At 46.4% G+C, this 17549-nt stretch overlaps 4 protein-coding genes across 4 annotated transcripts; 3 read left to right on the forward strand and 1 right to left on the reverse strand.

Moving 5' to 3' along the window:
- Positions 1 to 718: 718 nt before the first annotated feature.
- UV8b_07558 (uncharacterized protein) lies at positions 719 to 898 on the reverse strand (the record flags this gene model as incomplete). Its single annotated transcript, XM_043145055.1, has 1 exon — positions 719 to 898. One exon carries the CDS (start codon positions 896 to 898, stop codon positions 719 to 721), a length of 180 nt encoding a protein of 59 aa, XP_043000990.1.
- Positions 899 to 12742: 11844 nt separating this feature from the next.
- On the forward strand, positions 12743 to 13042 carry UV8b_07559 (uncharacterized protein; the record flags this gene model as incomplete). Its single annotated transcript, XM_043145056.1, has 1 exon — positions 12743 to 13042. The coding sequence occupies one exon, from the start codon at positions 12743 to 12745 to the stop codon at positions 13040 to 13042; it is 300 nt and encodes a 99-aa protein (XP_043000991.1).
- A 950-nt stretch (positions 13043 to 13992) lies between these two features.
- Positions 13993 to 14326, forward strand: UV8b_07560 (uncharacterized protein; the record flags this gene model as incomplete). Its single annotated transcript, XM_043145057.1, has 2 exons — positions 13993 to 14091; positions 14192 to 14326. The coding sequence occupies 2 exons, from the start codon at positions 13993 to 13995 to the stop codon at positions 14324 to 14326; spliced, it is 234 nt and encodes a 77-aa protein (XP_043000992.1).
- A 384-nt stretch (positions 14327 to 14710) lies between these two features.
- On the forward strand, positions 14711 to 16950 carry UV8b_07561 (uncharacterized protein; the record flags this gene model as incomplete). The annotated part of the gene is made up of 5 exons (XM_043145058.1): positions 14711 to 15463; positions 15533 to 15765; positions 15863 to 16408; positions 16476 to 16601; positions 16713 to 16950. The coding sequence occupies 5 exons, from the start codon at positions 14711 to 14713 to the stop codon at positions 16948 to 16950; spliced, it is 1896 nt and encodes a 631-aa protein (XP_043000993.1).
- Between the last annotated feature and the right edge of the window lie 599 nt (positions 16951 to 17549).

The raw sequence follows: 17549 nt of genomic DNA on the forward strand, positions 1-17549 counted from the left end.
ATCTATAAAGACAGAAGGCCTAAGACGTTTAGAATGCCCTTAAGGAATGCTAGATTAATACCTACCTTAGCCCACCGGATTGGATAGTATATAATGCCGGACCAAATTTTGCTTCTGCCGAATTCCGCTATAATGCCTGGCTTCTCTCTATTAATGTGGATAAAATCCCTGTAGAAGCCCACAATAGTATTAGCAAAGTCGAGAGATATTATGCCCCCTTATGCCGAGCCTATACCATCGTCAATAATGAAGTAGGCGATCTATTAATAAGGGAACAGAAACTACAGCTAGCTATTAAAGCTGTTAATGATTCTGCTAGGCCTAACGGCCTAGTACCCACGTTACTAGTCTTTAGAGCATATCCCCGACTTATAGATGACTCACCCCCTAGCTTATCAGTATTATAACGCGCTTTAATATTACGAAAGGCTACTAATGAAGCTAGGAAATGCCTCGCTAAGCGATAAGTTTACGATGCCCTCGCCTAATGGAACGGCCTGGATACGCGGCCTATCTACCGACTGCCCCTATAGTCAGATGTACGGGTATGGAGAGAAAAGGGTGGATGGCACGGGCCGTACCGACTAATCAGCCTTAATAGTGAGACCTACATCGTATAGATGCCATATGGCCCGGTCAAGTTCCGGTCAACGGTCGTTAAGCCTTATAACCACGACCCCGATAATAACTCCGATGCGGACGATCCCGAAGATGTCGTCTATGCCGAAGGCCCGGCCCGCCCCGGCAGATTGGAAGTCAGGATACCGGCTGCACCCGCACCTCCAGCCGAGACATCATCGATAACACCTGCAGCCGCGATATATCCGTCGCCAGCTACTGACTCTGAGCAAGTCAGGCCAGTATCACTACTACCAGCACGGGTGGTATCCGACGTCATGATCAATAAGGACTAAGAAGAGGCTCTCGTTAATACTATCGCTTCTAATACCGTTATTAACGCCTCTTTCCTAACCGCGAAAGAGCAAGCCGACCTGCAGCTTACTAGCCAATTACGCCGCGAAGGAAAGATTACAACCCCTGGAGCCCCTTTCGAATAGTCTGACCATACAGAGGTAGAAGTATTATAGGCCCGCGATGTATTCCGATTTATTACCTTTAATATCGGTAAATATAGAGCCTAACGTCTGTTTAACTCACGTATAGTACGAGAGATTAAGGGTAAAGGCACGGATACGCCGTATGAGAAATCACGACTCGTTATATAAGGTTATAGTGATGACGAGAAGCAACTAATATTGACTCAGTCCCCTATAATCCAACGGGCTAGTCAACGGTTACTTATATCATTGGCCCTATCACTATAACGCTCTCACGGCTTATTCCTCTGGATATGTGATATCACACAGGCTTACGTGCAGTTATCAACTACCCTCAACCGGTCGATCATCGCTAAGTTACCCAAGCAAATAGCTCACCAATACCCTGATAACACTATTATGGAAGTGGTGAAGCCACTATACGGAATAGCTGAGGCAGGCACCCACTAGTGGGCGACATACTTCCGGCACCATCGCGAGAAGTTGGGCATAACCACATCGATATATGACCCCTGTTTGCTGATATCTACTAGCGATCCTGACCGTACTGGCGATACCAACGATACTAGCATATGCTTCGGTATTGTGGGTATGCAGACTGACGATACCCTCGGCCTGAGTGACGATGCCTTCTCCCAACGGGAAGAATTAGAGCTTACCAAGGCAGGCTTCAACGTAAAGCCTAAGACGAGGCTATCGCCAACCGTACCCCTGATATTCAACGGATGTATCCTAACGGCTGATAATAACGGTATAACCCTATGCCAGAAAGGTTAAAGCAAGAAGATCACGACCATCGATAAGAATGCGCCCACAGCCCAGCGTAACTATGTCGAGCAATGCGCTCGCGGTGCTTATATAGCTACGGTCTGCTAGCCTAAGGCGTCTTTTGACCTATCTATCGCAGCACAACACTAGCAACCTGACCCTAACGATATCGCGAGGTTGAATAAGCGCCTTCAATAGCAATGCGATAACTAGGATCGTGGCTTACGGTATATCAATCTGGCCCTTGCTACAGCCAAACTCTTTGTATTTATTGACGGATCCTTTACCAATAATAAAGATTTAAGCTCCTAGATTGGTTACGTGATTATGCTAGGGAACGAGGAAGATATAGCGGATAATGCCTTCAACCTGATAGGTAATATCATTACTTATAGCTCTATAAAGAGTAAGCGTATAATGCGTAGCGCACTCGCTTCGGAGCTGTATAGTATGGTATAAGGGGTCGATATCGCATATGCGATAGGCACGACCCTTAATATGATTACCAGCAGGTTGGGATTACCGAAGATCCCTACCGTTGTGTGCATAGATTCTTTTTCGTTGTACGAATGCCTTGTTAAGCTAGGCACTACGAAAGAGAAGAGGCTTATGATAGATATTATAGCCTTACGATAGTCATACGAGCGCCGGGAAATCTATAAGATTCGCTGGATTAATGGGAATGATAACCTCGCCGATATAATAACTAAAGGAATGCCCAATAAAGCCCTTAAGACCTTCGTCGACTAAAATAAGGCTGTTATATGTGTGGAAGGGTGGGTAAAGAGGCCGGTCAATATCTGACTGCGTTTGGAAGGTATTGGTGATGTCATGGGTGGCAAGTGTGTGGATTTTCCTATGTTTAATGTTGTGCGCATTTGTTGCTTTTACTGCGTTTACTGCTGCCCCTTTTTACCCTTTTGTTTCGGCTGCGATATTCAACATACCGGCTATACGGTATGATCCTGTACAAGCCGGCCGCGCGGCGCGACAGCGTTATCGGCGGCATAACCTGCCGAGACCGCGCCGCACTTTCTTTTCTATGTGTGCGCCTTACATCCTGGCGATTCCGATGTTTGCTTCTATAAAAAGAGAAGCTGCCAGTGTCGGAATCGCTGTCGCAAGGTGCCTAATTGGGCATATTGCGACGGATGTGCCGTGCACACCCGATGCGCACGATGTGGCCACTTTGGCCCCTTTTGCCCCTTTACCCCTGAGCCCGGTAGGGCACGCGGGCAGCCCGGCCCGACTGCGCCGATGCACGTAACAACAGCACACGCACAAAAAGGCCACATCGTGTAATTACCCTCTTTTGCTTCCTTTCTTTCCTTTTAGATATTTAGTCATTAGTAAAGTCAATAAATCCTTTACTTGGTGACCTCACGGTACATGATACCACGCGCGCGACCCTACGTATAACTGGGTACCCCGAGTTTATATCAACAGCTTATATAACTATCGTAGGGCTATAATATCTATTATAAGCCTCTTTTCCTTAGTAGTACCCAGCTTAATAAGGCATTTGTATAGCGAAAACGAATCTGTATATATAACTGTAGGGATCTTCGGCAATCCTAGCCTGCTAGTAATCATATTGAGGGTCGTGCCTATCGCGTATGCGATATCGACCCCTTGCACTATACTATATAGCTCCGAAGCGAGTGCGCTGCGTATTACCCACTTGCTCTTTATAGAGCTATAAGTAATAATATTATCGGTTAGCTGGAAGGCGTTATTCGCAGTATCTGCCTCATTCCCTAGCATAATTACGTAACCAATCTGGGAGCTTAAATCTTTATTGTTAGTGTTGCAAAATGGTGATTCAGAACACTGTTGGAAATGTACTGGATACCGACAGTGGCGTACAAGGCGTTGCAGAATAAAACAAAGAGCTGGTTAAAGATTTAAAGCGCATAAGAGGTTGACCAGAGCAAAGATGTCAGGGAAATCTGATTCTAATTGTTGGTGACTATTCTAGCTAGAAAGAGGGAATTTTGGGCATATTTCTACTATCTTGAAAAAGTGGTTGAAAATAATGAAAAACCGTAAAAATAGCGAAAAACCCGACGAAAAGTCGGTCTGCCCAACCGTGCCCAGTCTGTGCCCAATATCCTACCCAGTGCCTACCCAATGCCTACCCAACCAAGCCCAGTGGCTTGTAGCGGTGTGCCGGATGCCCTATAACAGCCTGCCGTACGGGCCGGAAGCCCTATATCGGTGTGCCGTACGGGCCGGAAGCCCTATACCGGTGTGCCGTAAAGGCGCGGTGTAGCGGGTGACTGTATGTAGAAGGCCGAAAGTGCTGGTATTAGCAAGGTTTGCCCATTTGGTAATCCTGTAGAAATGCGCCGCCTGTTGTGGGCCCTGTGGCCCACTGTGACCGGCCGCTGTGGCCGACTGTGGGGCACTGTGCCGGTGCCGTGACCGGCGCTGTGGCCCACTGTAATCGGCGTTGTGGGGCGCTGTGCCCCACCATAGCGCCTGGTATAGCCACCGTGATATCTCAACGTAGAGACGTCGTATGGTGGCGAGACCAGTACCAAAATACAGCTAAAAAGGCGCTGATTTCAACAGTTAGCAAAGGATCTGTCAATAAATATAAAGATCTTAGCTATGGTAAGGGCCAAGTTGATGTACTATAAGCTACAATCCTGATTATCGCGCTGCTATTGAAGGCGCTTATTTAACCTCGCGATATCCTTAGGGTTAGGCTGTTGATATTATGCCGCGATGGATAGGTCGAAAGATGCCTTAGGCTGGCAGACTATAGCTATATAAGCACTGCGAGCGCGTTATTCGATATAATTACGCTAGGCTGTAGGCGCATTCTTATTAATGGTTGCGATCTTCTTACTTTAACCTTTCTGGTATAATATTATACCATTAGTATTGGCCGTCAGTATATACCCGTTGAATATTAGGGGCACGGTTAGTAATAGCTTCGTTTTAGGCTTGGCGTTAAAGCCTGCTTTAGTAAGCTCTAATTCTTCCCGTTGGAAGAAGGCATTATCACTTAGGCTAAGGGTATCGTTAGTCTGTATACCTATAATACCGAAGCATATGCTAGTATCGCTAGTACGGTTAGTATTATCATTACCGGCGGATATTAGCAAATAGGGGTCATAGGTTGATATAGTTATGCCCAACTTTTCGCGATAGTGCCGGAAGTATATTGCCTACTAGTAGGTGCCTGCCTTAGCTATTCCGTATAGTGGCTTAACTACTTCTATAATCGTATTATCGGGGTATTGATGCGCTATTTGCTTAGGTAGCTTGGCGATAATTAAACGATTAAGGGTTATAGAAGATTGCATATAAGCCTGTGTGATATTATATATCCAAAGGAATAGGCCGTAAGAGCGTTATAGTAATAGGGCTAATAATATAAGTAGCCATTGACTAGCCCGTTAGATTATAGGGGATTAAGTCAATATTAATTGCTTTTTATCATTATTATGACCTTGTATAACGAGTCGTGATTTCTTATATAGCGTATCTATGCCTTTACCTTTGATTTCCTATACTATACGTGAGTTAAATAGGCGTTAGGCTCTATATTGACTGATATCAAAGGTGACAAATCTAAATATATCACGGGCCTATAATGCTTTAATCTCTATATAGTCTGACTGCTCAAAAGGGTCTCTAGGGGTCGTAATCTTACCTTCCTAGCGTAATTGGCTAGTAAGCTATAGGTCGGCTTGCTCTTTGGCGGTTAGGAAAGAGGCATTAATAACGGTATTAGAAGCGATAGTATTGACGAGAGCCTCTTTTTAGTCCTTATTAATTATAACATTGGATACCACCCTTGCTAGTAATATTGGCCTGACTTAATCAGGGCTAGTGGCTAGCGATAGATATGTCGCGGCTGTAGGTGTTATCGCGGCTGGAGGTGCGGCTGCAGCCGGTATCCTGACTTCTAGCCTGCCGGGGCGGGCCGGGCCTTCGGTATAGACGATATCTTTAGCATCATCGGGGTTATAGTTATATGGCTTGACGACCATTAACCGGAACTTAACGGGGCTATATAGCATTTGCATAATATAGGTCTCACCTTCGAGGCTGATTAGCCGGTACGGCCTATACTATCCACCCTTTTCTCTCTATACCTGTATGTCGGACTATAGGGGTAATTGGTGGATAGGCTATATGTTCGGGCTATTCCATTAGGCGAGGGCATCGCGAACCTGTCGCTTAGCGAGGCATTTCCTAGCTTCGTTAGTAGCCTTTCGTAATATTAAGGCACATTATAATACTAATAGGCTAGGGGGTGAGTCATCTATAAGTCGGGGATACACTCTAAAGACTAATAATATAGGTACGAGGCTATTAGGCCTAGCAGAATCATTAACGGCTTTAATAGCTAGTTATAGTTTCTATTCCCTTATTAATAGGTCGCCTACTTCTTTATTGACGATGGTATAGGCTTTGCGTAATAGGGCATAGTATCTCTCGACTTTACTAATGCTATGGTGGGCTTTGATGGGGATTTCATCTATATTAATAGAGAAAAGCCGGGCATTATAACGGAATTTAGCAGAGGCGAAGTTTAGACCGGCATTATAAACTATCTAATCTAGCGGGCCGAGGTATATATCGATCTAGTATTCCTTAAAGGCATTCTAAATATCTTAGGCCTTCTGTTTTTGTGGATCGAGGAACCTAGCTGCCTAGAAGCTTATTATAGCATCCACAATATATAATACCGGCCGATTATTAATATGAAGGATGTTGATAATAATTTCGTAGTTAAATTGGCTAGTATTATTATCCTTAAGGGTGAATTTAAACCGATTAGGTGCCTTTGCGTTTATCTGGCATTAATAGCATATATAGGTGATACTCTCGATGATATTACGGTTAATATCATTATAACTAGCCCGTTGAAGTAATTTAGAGAGCCTATTAATAGAGGGGTGCTCGAATTGACGATATAACTAATGGATTTCCTATAATAATAGATAGAAGGCTATAGTATCTATAGCATTAAGAGTCCACTATAGATGTCCCTATTTCCTAATAATTGGAACCTTAATATCCCCTTTGATAAGCAAGTTATTAATATTATCTAGCTTTATGCCTATCCTATCTATATCCGTAATAGAATAGAGAAAGGGGGTGCTGCTATTAAGAATATAGAAGGGGATATTACTGAATATCGTTAGGACATTTAATATACTAGAAGATATGGCAGAACCTGCTCCGAAATTAATGGTATACTGCGTATCTATTGACTCAATCGTTAAAGATTTCATCAATCTTATTAGGGCTCTTACTTAACCTATGCCTACTGTAGATAGGCCGGAGGCGCTGGTATTTAGTAGGATTCCGCGGAAGGTATAGTCACTATAGCGTTCTTCTTCTAGAAAGGCAGAATTATAGTCTAGTAAGGGCATTTAGAAGGGGTCAATTTATAGGAAGGCATATCGGTATGATTTATCTTGTAAGGCTTGTAATGTCTTAATTGGTAATGCCTCTATTTATAGGGGGGCTTGGAAATACTGAGTAGCTGTAATTTATGGTGCGATAGCGTCCTCTGTATCCTAATGTATAACCCCTGCCATTATAACTTCAATATCTTCAATGATATTATTAAAATCGGTATCTTTAAGGGCTTAGTTGGCAATCCCTTCGTATTCCTATAGGAAAATACGGAATTTCTTGTTATTAGGGGCGGTCCGGTTAGAGCGGTTCTTTAGCTATTATGCCTTTAATTCTTATTGCTCTTTATTAGTATAGTTAGATAACTAATATCCTGATTTATTGCAAACGAAGCATCTTCTTTGATGGGGCCTAGCTAGAAAGGCGCGATTCTATTGTTGCCATTAAGGGGGTCCGTATTATTAGGGGCGTTGATACCGGTTATAGGATTGACCGTATCTACGATCTGTAAATAATGCTATATTACTATTAATATCTTTAATATCCTGATGTTATTAGGGCTGCTATTAAAGGAAATAATGCTATTAAGTTATATGGGTAGTCTTATAGATGGAAAGGGATCGCTATAGGTCAGCGGCGAGGCCTTCGAATATAGGGGCATAACGATATATAGCCTGGCTATACTCAGGGGTATCCCTGACAGTATTAAGTACTTATCGATAAAGCTTTATATCCACTATAAAGGGGGGAAAAAGACCACAATATAGGCGTTGAAGTTCCTTTAGTAGGATATTAAGGCATTTAAGCTTTAATTTATTAGGATGTTTCGCGATAGTTGATTGAAGCGTTATTCTATTCTAATGGTGCAAATAGAATTGCTTTATGCTCTTATTCTCGAAATAGCTTTTAACTTTGCGGACTATATTGTCGAAAGTAAGGGTATTGCGAATGCGTTCGATATTATTAAAGTAGTAGGTTTTAGTATCGCCGATTAGTATGATTTAAAAGGCTTTAGTGAGTGTATAATCGGGCAATCCTAAAAGGCAGTACTTGCTCTTAAAGGATACTATCTTTAGTATAAGGAAGTCATCTATTTTGCCGCTATATCTATCCTCTATATGATAGCTGCGTAAGAGGTTAGATATCTTCTTCGAAATATCGTTAAACCCGGCCTCTATATAGGCTCTTTGGGTATGATCTTCTTAGTGGTATTCTAGAGGGTATTCTAAAATAGCTTATTAGTAGCCTTACGGTAGGCTGGCGGGATCTCTGGCTGGGTTATCTTATAACCTAGGTCGGTTTGGGTTTACCGGTCCTCCCGTCAAGATGGTCCGTTTATCGGCCTAGGTAGGCCGATAGTGCCGGGAGGGGTCCGGTGCCATGCCTATCTTTAGCATTATCGGGTGAGGCATTAGAGCCAGTAGTTGAGGCATTTGTGCCTATTAGTTGTGGCTGTGATACTATAATTCGTGATATCTAGTATTAGGGGCAGCTATTTTATTAATATTAGGGGCTTGCCCGGTGCCGCTAGTAGCAGTATATTAGGGAATATTGATATTGGTGACTTCGAGTGTATTGCCGTCGGGTCTTTTTATTAAGGGAAGCATATCATCGGGGCATATAACCTGACTTCTAGTCCTTATGGGCATATTATGATTCCGAGGGGCATTAAGATAGCCGCCTCGGCTAGCTCGGCTAGGGGTATAACCCCTAGGGTGTAGTATTTAGTCGGTCGGGCTATAGTTATCGTCTATTATATACTGTTGTCGGGAGCTTTCCCCTGTCTTAAATAGCGGCTTGTAAATAGGCGTTTTCCCTTTCTATTATAGCGGCCGGCCCTTTTCTTCTTCGGTATTAGTAGGAATAGGGGCTTTTTTTAATATAGATAAAGGGATAAAGGGTTATTATGCCGTTAGTATTGCAAAGTCCCTGGGGGTCGAAGGGGCTTATAAAGGTCTTCGCAAGGGTAATCGCAAGGGTGTTCGTGATGGCAATCGCAAGGGTATCTATAAGGGTATCCGTGAGGGTATTTATAAGGGTATTCGAATAATTATAGCAGGGAGTGAATTCCTCGAGCTTATAATAAAGGGGGTATTTTAGTTTATTTATATCTCCCGTTCGGTATAAATAGTAAGGACTAATTGTTCCCTATCTGGATTTAACCGGGATATAAAGGTTTTGCGTGCAAATTAGAGATCTATTTCCTCTTAAGGCCACTTAGGCATATACTCTTATTGGAGATAGTGGGTAAGGGTCTTGACTGCTGACGATCCTATGCTTCTAATATATACCCTATATTCCCGTAGGGTTGTTCGGAATTCCTATAGAAGCCGTTTATTAATATAGTTAAATAGCTCCTCGGTCTATTCCTTACAATCATTACAGAATTATTCCTATAGATCATTATCCATCTTATCGCCTATTATGTAGTTATTGATAAGGTAGGCGATACGATTATATAACTATTTGTCTATGGCATTAGTAGGGTCAATCTGCCCTTTTAAATTTACCTAGTCCTCTATGATAGTATCGGCGTAAGGCCTGAGCTTTTCGGGTAGTAATCCCTCTATCGTGATGTTAATAGGGGTAGGCATATATATTAGAAAGAAGTAATTAATAAAAGAAAGAAGGAAGTAATTAATGAAAAGAAGGAAGGAAGGAAGTAAGGAAGAAGGTCAGGAAGGAAGTAAGGAAAGAAGCAATAGTCGGGCAGGATATTATAGGCGTTCCGGTTGCTTATTTGACTGTTGAATATAACGGTAAATAGGTTCTTTACTGTTGTGAGGCTCTGAGTCGCTTGCGTAAGAACCTGCGTTTGTGTGCTTGCTAATGGTATTTACTGGCTGTTATACTATTAGTGTGATATTTAGCGATTGTTCCTCGTGATAGACGAGTAGGGAAGGTTAGATACAATCAGTTTATCCCTTAGTTCGTGATATCCGTAGCCGTTCCTCTGAATAGGCTAGATCACGTTCCTTATTAGCACGATTTAATTAAACCGTCTCTTCTTGCTAGTCCTAGCTAATCTATGAAGTGAACTTCAACTTCACTAATCAGTATTGGTGTCACATCAAGGGGTACCTAGTTGTACGTAGGGTTGCGTGCGTGGTATTAAGTACCGTGAGGTCACCGGTTAAAGGTATAATTACTTCTTTGATTATGACTGATTAACTAAGAGGAAAGAAAGGAAGCAAAAGAGTAATTACACGATGTGGCCTTTTTGTGCGTGCCGTAGTCACGTGCATCGGCGCGGTCGGGCCGGGCTGCCCGCGTGCCCTACCGGGCTTAGGGGCACAGGGGCAAAAGGGGCAAAAGTGGCCACATCGTGCGCAACGGGTGTGCGCGGCACATCCGTCGCAATGTGCCCAATTAGGCACCTTGCAACAGCGATTCCGACAGTATACGCTTAATAAGAATGTATAATTTATCCCTTATTATTAACCTTATTGCTATCATCTGTTTAAATTCTGGGCCGAGGGTTGTATTGAACCACTCTATATATTTAGAAAGGGCCTATTCTAGCTTAGTATAATCGTGCCGGTCGTTTCTTAATAAGTTATTAACGTAATTAACCCATTTGTTAGGGCCTAGGCCGTCTGGGATTTATCTCTATTTAAAATAGTTATTTGGGTCTTCTGGCTATTAGTCTGGCTGTAAATAGCTTTGCGTTGCTCTAGATACTGCCTTTGACGCCGAGGCTACCCTAGTATTGCTAGAAGGACTACTTTCTATTAGTATTTCTTCCGCCGATAATATTAGAATAGGTCGATATAGTCGGAGCGAAATATCCTTAGGTTTATTAAGGATTATCGCTTAATTAGGATTAATAAGATCTTATACCTTCTTTACTTAAGCCTCGCTCTGAATATAATTATATTAGATATCCTACTCATATCGGGATGTTAGAATGTATATAGGTTTATTATAATTAACTATATCGGCACCTATCTTTGCTGTCTGTAATGTTTTAGGCACGAAAGGCTGATTATCTGACTGAATAGGTTAATTATAGATGAAGTTGAATCATAAAAAAGTATCGCGATCTTCCGAATAGCTTCTTTTTTGTTATAGGAGGCCATACGAGTACAATAGTAATACGAGGTTTTAATAGATCTAGTAGGAATCCACTGTTATACCTTAATAGATATCCGAGGAGAGCGGTAATTATAGTATAATCTTAGATATCGAACAATATAGTGCTGTGGCACCTAATAAAAGGATAAGAATGAGGTTGTTATGTTATTTTCATAATTGCTACTATGTCAGGAAGCAGGGAGAGAAAGCGGTATCTTGTAAAGGGTTGACCTGACCTGTCTTAATAGTACTCAGGTTACTAGCTATTTATAGTGGGCACGGGGGTAACCCTAAGGGGCTACTGTTCCCTCGGTTATATGTGCCACATTCGTATCCGGATATTCCCGACATATGTGATGATCCACCGGTATCCCCGCCGACAGATGGCTACCGTCTGTGGAACTTGGTTCGAGCTCCTGCTAGCGAGGGAAAAGGGATGACGCTAGAGGAGAAAAGTAGGCTGCTGCTGTAGCACAGAGGGGGCGGAACCTGGAAGGAGCCGCAATTGATGACCTGGCGCTGCAGCTGTTTCCTCCTCCTCATTTAAGCCCTTTCCGGGTTTCCGGCCCGCGACGCGCATCGCAAAAATTCGGTTGCTGCCGGTCCGTTTCGGGATTTGCCGCACATGCTCAGGGCAGGCGCAGGCGCCCATGACAATGTCCCATCTCACGGCTCTACAACCCAATCGAGAGCGTGCGGCTTGTTCCCGCCGGCGCCTCTGAAACCTGCCTCCGTAGCTGCCGGCCTGGTATCGCGCCGATCGCCATCTAGTCCCATATATATCCGCGTGTGGGGAAACCCAGGTTGAACGGGCTCGTAAACAGAGCTCCAAGCCTGAAACAATGTGCCCAGATCATGACAGTGCTCTTTGCGTCATGTCGGGCCATCGGAGCCGCGGTGTTCGCCCGGCGCCAGGTCTGAAGAGGCAATGCCGTGTGCCCACCATTTTCCGTTTTCTGTTGTCCCGGGGCTGATTCGGAAGCCTTTGCTCGACCTGGTCAGTCCGGAGAACTCCACGACTACGTGCTCCAACGAAGGTCCCACCTCAGTCGTCCAGTGGTAGACAACGGCATTGATCAATATAAAAGGGTGGCGTCTCGCGGGGCTAAGGGGAATGGAAGCCGCGGCGTGCGGCGCCACATTCCATTGCCGCTGAATCTTCCATCACTGTACCATGGAGCATCGGGAAATAGAGGGAAGACCACCGGCTGTGAAGAGCATCAAGTTGCTGGCCGTTCTCGCCACCATCGCCTAGTTTCAGCACCCGCTCTTGCCGCCCCTCTTGGAAGGCCGACATGGCTGAAGCTGCTGGTCTTGAAACACGCTCTGCGGTTCGGTTTGGCACACTTGTCGATGTAGCTGCTGCCGTGGGCCCGGTAATGGACTAGGGCGATACATCCTTGACTTGGCCCCAAAATCGATTGCAATAGGCCAGACGCTATGCCTCTCGAATACCCGATATGCCCGGCTGGAGTCTAGTCAAAGTGGCAGAAGGATACCATGACCACGAGGCAGCCGTGAGGAGCTACTCCTCGTCGCGTGTTGAATACCGGTTTCAGGATTATTGCTGCAGCTTGCGGTACATGATTCTTAGCGGAAACAAGAGAAACGGGTCCTTTCGGTTGTGCCAGCACCTCCTGTCGCGTGCAGCTGTTGAACGTGCTGTTGAAGAAAAGACGCTGCAACCTCTTTGTCAGGCCGTGGAAGCGGATAATCGGGTAAGGGAAGTTGTGCATGACTTGAAACAAATCATGGAATAAGACCAGAGGCGTAGATTAGATGACGACGATGGATTTTTGTTCAACCCTGCTTTGCAGTTGATGCAGTGCAAATAGCAGGGTCCAGGTGCACAAATAGAGGCCCCTTTGACGCCTGAATCCACGGCGTACGCAGAAAGCTGCACCCCGTCATCAGAATAGACCTAATTTGGTGCTGCGGATCTAATTGACGGTGATGGAGCTGCCTCTGATGAGCGGGCTCTCCGCCATTGTTCGAGTGCATCGGCCAAACTCTTGCTGCGGGTATCTTGATTCCTGGGTGGCAAAATCATCCCAAAACCCAAACGGTCAAAGGGGTCCAAGTTTTCATGGTCGGGGAAATAAATCTCCATCGTTTCTTGGTCAAGCAGGCGATGAGCGATCCATGTCGCATCCAGTCGTCGCCAGCCCCTGGAAAAGTTGGTTCAAACTTCCCGCCCGACGCAGTTTCATCTCGGCGAGACGATGCCGCAAAGTCAAGCAGTCCCAAACCGTCTCAAGCCGAATCACGAAACGCACCCTGTGCGGCTGTCAAGGAGGGTACGCCACGCTGATCAGTCAACAAGTTGGCCAAACAATAACCTGTGAATAGGCAATAATATCTTCAGGAAGGAAATAAGACATCAATCCCACCTGCCATTCTAGGAAAGATCAGCGGCCAATATGATCGGCGCCGCGCCACCTATGCAACTAGCCACAACGTTATCCCAACCTCCCACGCTCTCTGGGGGTTTTTTCTTTTTTCTTTTTTCTTTCTTTACCCTTTTTATCTTTTTTTCTGTCTTCTTTTCCGAGGCTTCGCCTTGACATCGCTGCAGCATCAGGAACATTAAGCGGCGGGAAACTGTGGCTGACGAGTTTGCTAGCCGCAGCATTCCGTCAAACCAACTTGCGGCAACCGGTCGAAATTGTGCCAAAGCGAATAAAGTCCATTGAGACGCGCGAGAACTAGTATGGGAAATTCAAACACGCTGGGCGATGACGATGGCCGTCATCGAGGTGGCCGGTACCAGAGAGTAGAGCAGCTTTGTTTTTGGTTTGAAAATTCAAAAGTTCGTCAAAGGATGGCTGGTTGTTCCAAGGTACTCGTGGGGGTCACGTCACATGTTGGTTGTGCCTTCCTCCTGATCGATCGGTATTGACCACTCTCAGGGTTCTTTCACCAACAAGAAAGTGCAACCTGCCCAACGACGACTGGCCGACCTTCCTTGCCTCTACTTTGGTCTTTCAGCCGTTAATCTCGTTGCCAGCCTCAAGACCAGCCTCCAGGCCAAGCTCAAGGGATGAGCTTCCGTGCTTTCAAAATGGAGCCTCGTCCCCCTTTTCTTTTTCAGCAGCTGAATGCGTGGCTCAAGCATTTTTGCTCGCGCTCAATCGAAAATCCTCTACCACAATCGTCAATGCGCGCAGTCTGCATGCCTCCTTAATATTGTTGTCTACTCAGTACGACCCTGTTTTGCAACTCCGATACCGAGTCTCGGCCGGCAGGTTGCAGGAATTATCCACAAGCTGAGCCTCGTTACCGTAAGCAGCCGGGATTCTGGAAAAAACTCGTCAACGCCCGCAGGCAAACAAAACATGGACTGCGAGTACAAGAAGCTGTGCCCGACTGATTAATCTGCTAGCTTGTTCAGAACACGGTCCTCCCAAACGAATTGCAAAGAGGCTAGAATGGTCAGACCGACAATCGGGTTTTGCTGTGCTTTGGGCAATGCCATCACGGCACTGACCGTTTCACAGCCCGTTGTGGTGGAAACTTTGGGTCACACACCCGCTGGATGGAGAAATTTAGGACCCGCGAACCACAATCAACTGATTCGACTCTCGATAACCTTGCAGTCTCGTGGTGAGGGGCTTCTTGAAAAGACACTTGCGCAAATCGCGGATCCAGGGCACCCGAAATACGGCCAGCATCTATCTCGCGACGAGGCATCAAAACTTCTTGGGCCTTCGCAGGACGCCGTCGACTCTGTGCGACGATGGCTAGTCTCTGCGAACATCCCGCAAAGCCGAATCGACTACAGAGAACATTCCATAGACACTGTTGTCTCCATGAAAGTAGCCGAAAAGCTATTGTCGACCGAATATCGCGTCTTCGAGCGAGACGATGGGCGCAAGGCGATTGGAACTCTCTTTTATTCGGTACCAGTCCATGTACGACCCTACATTACAGCTATTCAGCCAACGACGTTTTTTGAGCTCTCGGCCTCGAACAAACGGTTACGTTGGACTCAGTCGGGATCAATCGATTCCTGCCGTTACAGCCGCAGGAATATTACCGATGCCCAGGTGCAGCATTCAAGCCAGAAGGCTGAATGTGACAGACTCAACACGCCATTTTGCCTTCGAGAACTCTACAAGATGTGGAATCCCTTGTCCATGCCAGATGCAAAGTCACTTTTGGGAGTGGTTGGTTTCAGCGAGGTAAGTTTATCCGTTGCGTATACGCTCTCGATTGTAGTGAGAAGGCGAGCGTTCTAACAGCTTCTGCAGCAAGCCGCTCAATACGATCAGCTGGAAAAATACTTGAACCAATACGCAGCATACGCAAAAGGCGCCACGTTCTCCGTCGAGCTCATTAACAATGGCACCAACCCCCAGGGAATTAACTACCCAGGAGGTGAAGCCAACATGGACATTCAAATTGCTGTCGCCATGGCATACAAAGTTCCTGTTCGGTTTTACTCTACAGGAGGGGAAGATCATGGCTTCATGCCAGATTTGGAGTAAGTCATTCTCTTTCCCTCTCGGTAGAAGAAAGGAGAAATGAAAAAGGCCCTCAGAAGACCGTCGCAAGACGACCGGTTCTCTAACAGTGACAAGTATTTCGGATCGCGGGAAAGAGCACATTGAGCCATGGTTCCAGTTTGTCAGTCACATGCTGGAACTCCCTGACCACGAGCTGCCACAGGTTATGTCAATTTCGTATGGCGTCAATGAGCAGGCAGTCCCCAGGGTATATGCTCAAAAGATTTGTGACATGTTGGGACAGCTGACTGTTCGCGGCATGTCGATTATTACTGCGTCTGGCGACACAGGACCAGGCGTGTCGTGCCAATCGAATGACGGCACCAACACGACCAAATTTTTGCCTTCTTTTCCAGCAACTTGTCCCTATGTCACGTCTGTCGGCGGCACTGAAGGACGCGAGCCCGAACAAGCGTTGAACTTTTCGTCCGGGGGGTTCTCCGAGTACTGGGACCGCCCAAAGTGGCAAGATTCTGCAGTTATCCCGTTCTTGGGCAAGCACGGCGACAAGTGGAAAAAGTACTACAACGCCAACGGACGGGGGTACCCGGATGTAGCAGCGCAAGGAATAAACTACCCCATCTTCAACCATGGCAAGGTTGAAAGTGGTGGAGGAACCAGGTAAGGGGCTACTACGTCTGACATGGTGGATCCCTGCAAGTGACTGACGATCTTGTCTACGGCACAGCGCATCCGCTCCACTCTTCGCTTCCATGATTGCCCTTATAAATGACGATCGGATGAAGCACGGGAAACCACCGTTGGGGTTTCTAAACCCCTGGCTTTACCAGCATGGCTTGCGGGCCTTTACCGAGTAAGCAGAGCAATCTCCCTTGCATCCTTATTCCCTTTCTTCCGTCTTTCCTTTTTCAGGCATGTTCCATGTGTCGAGGAAGTGCGGCAAACTAACTGGGACTTGGGTTAGCATTACCAAAGGCAGGTCAGAAGGGTGTAAAGGCACGAGCTATAGCCATGCTCCTGCACCTCTCATACCAGAAGCGGGATGGGATGCCGTAGAAGGCTGGGATCCGGCGACGGGGCTCGGAACACCAAAGTTCGACGAGCTGCGCAGGTTGGCTTTGTCCTGCGGCAGACGGGGCCAAGGAGCACGGACGGTGATGGACTCGGGCGGCCTGGGAGGAGGGGCCAGAGGGAGGGACTGAGACCTTGGCATGAAACGTACCAAGGCGAATTGGGTGTAGCATGCCTCGTGTCCGATTGGATTTGCGGGGAAGAAGCGGTAGCAAGTACCAAGTGCTCAGCAGCAAGTACGCCGCGTTGCGTTGCATCGAGCAAGGAGGAGCCATGAAGTAAGTCACGAACGACCGGGCCTACCACGCCCCGCACGGCTAACGGCCCCGGCCCCGGCCCCGACCCCGGACCCGGACCCAAGACTACACCCAGTCATTACATGTGACATGTGCGCATAGCTCCTAACCCGGCCCAAACCCAGCCGACCAGTGCTAGTGCTGACTGGACCAAGCAAACCAGCGTGGCCGGCCGGGCTGGCTCGTACCCGTGCGTCCCAGGGTCAGGTCGGCACCTCTTCGCTCCCTTGATGTTTCTCCAAGAAGAGATGGATGCATCATTCCGGAGATACACTTGCGGCTTGGCTGTGGTGCAGACGGGCCGGGGTCCGGGGGCAGGTTGGGCATTTCAAACATTTCAAACAGTTCAAACCAGGCAGACCAGTTGGCCGACTTGACGCACTAGTTATTACCCTCATTTTCCTCAGACCGACCGCCTCTTCGGTCCTCCTCTT

Source organism: Ustilaginoidea virens, chromosome 6 (genome assembly GCF_000687475.1).
Source record: "Ustilaginoidea virens chromosome 6, complete sequence".
Lineage (NCBI taxonomy): Eukaryota > Fungi > Ascomycota > Sordariomycetes > Hypocreales > Clavicipitaceae > Ustilaginoidea > Ustilaginoidea virens.